At 49.4% G+C, this 628-nt stretch overlaps 1 protein-coding gene across 2 annotated transcripts in view; it reads right to left on the reverse strand.

The window, feature by feature from the left end:
* The window catches only part of vgll4b (vestigial-like family member 4b), a 21,185-nt gene that overhangs the window by 11,442 nt on the left and 9,115 nt on the right, over positions 1-628 (reverse strand). The window contains exon 1 of one of the 2 annotated variants that reach the window (XM_008319554.3): positions 98-520. The exons of the other annotated variant lie outside the window; for it this stretch is intronic. Within the exon in view, the coding sequence (XP_008317776.1) occupies positions 98-179 (82 nt within the window). The 5' untranslated portion in view covers positions 180-520. Of the gene's footprint in view, positions 1-97; positions 521-628 lie in introns of those variants that run through there. 2 annotated transcript variants of the gene reach the window in all.

Genomic DNA, 628 nt, shown 5'->3' on the forward strand with positions numbered 1-628 from the left:
GAAGCACGCCGCAGGCCCGGGGCGGGGGGGACCCCGGGGGGGGGGGGGGGTAGCAAGCGTTAAAGCGTCCACAAACATTGCAGACGCTTCCATTTACCTTCGAAGCAGAGGATTCCAATGTTGTTGTTCATTTTGTCCAAGTACTGGTAATTCAACAGGTCCATTTTCGTGAGAAGCATTTATCGACGTTTATTTAACTTAAAAAGAGACCAGCTTTTTTTCTCTTCTTCGTTCAAGCCTCGGTCAGTAAAGCTAAAGGCCCAGCCTCCAACTTTAGTTTTCTACCAAAACCACAGCAAGTCCGGTCAAATAACCCAGCGGGAAACGTCAAATCGATCACGCCGGTCAGTCTAATGACTTTAGGACACTTTGCTGTGATATTAAAGGTAAATTTCGCGGTGACAGAAAAATCAAAAAAGAAAGGAAAGCGTCAGTTGTCCTCACAGCCAGCTGTAAGTCGACTGCACTGACACGCAGGCTATGCTTGGTATGACTCCAGTGCGGCACTGGTGCTTCCCTCTGCTGCTGGGAGCCGCGCACTGCGCATGTGCGAGAAATCTCTGGAGCGCCTCAAATATCAGAGATGTTTTACGAGCAAGCTCAGCCTCTTCCAAAACCTCCAAACACA

This window comes from Cynoglossus semilaevis, chromosome 11 (assembly GCF_000523025.1).
Source record: "Cynoglossus semilaevis isolate Cse_v1.0 chromosome 11, Cse_v1.0, whole genome shotgun sequence".
Classification (NCBI taxonomy): domain Eukaryota; kingdom Metazoa; phylum Chordata; class Actinopteri; order Pleuronectiformes; family Cynoglossidae; genus Cynoglossus; species Cynoglossus semilaevis.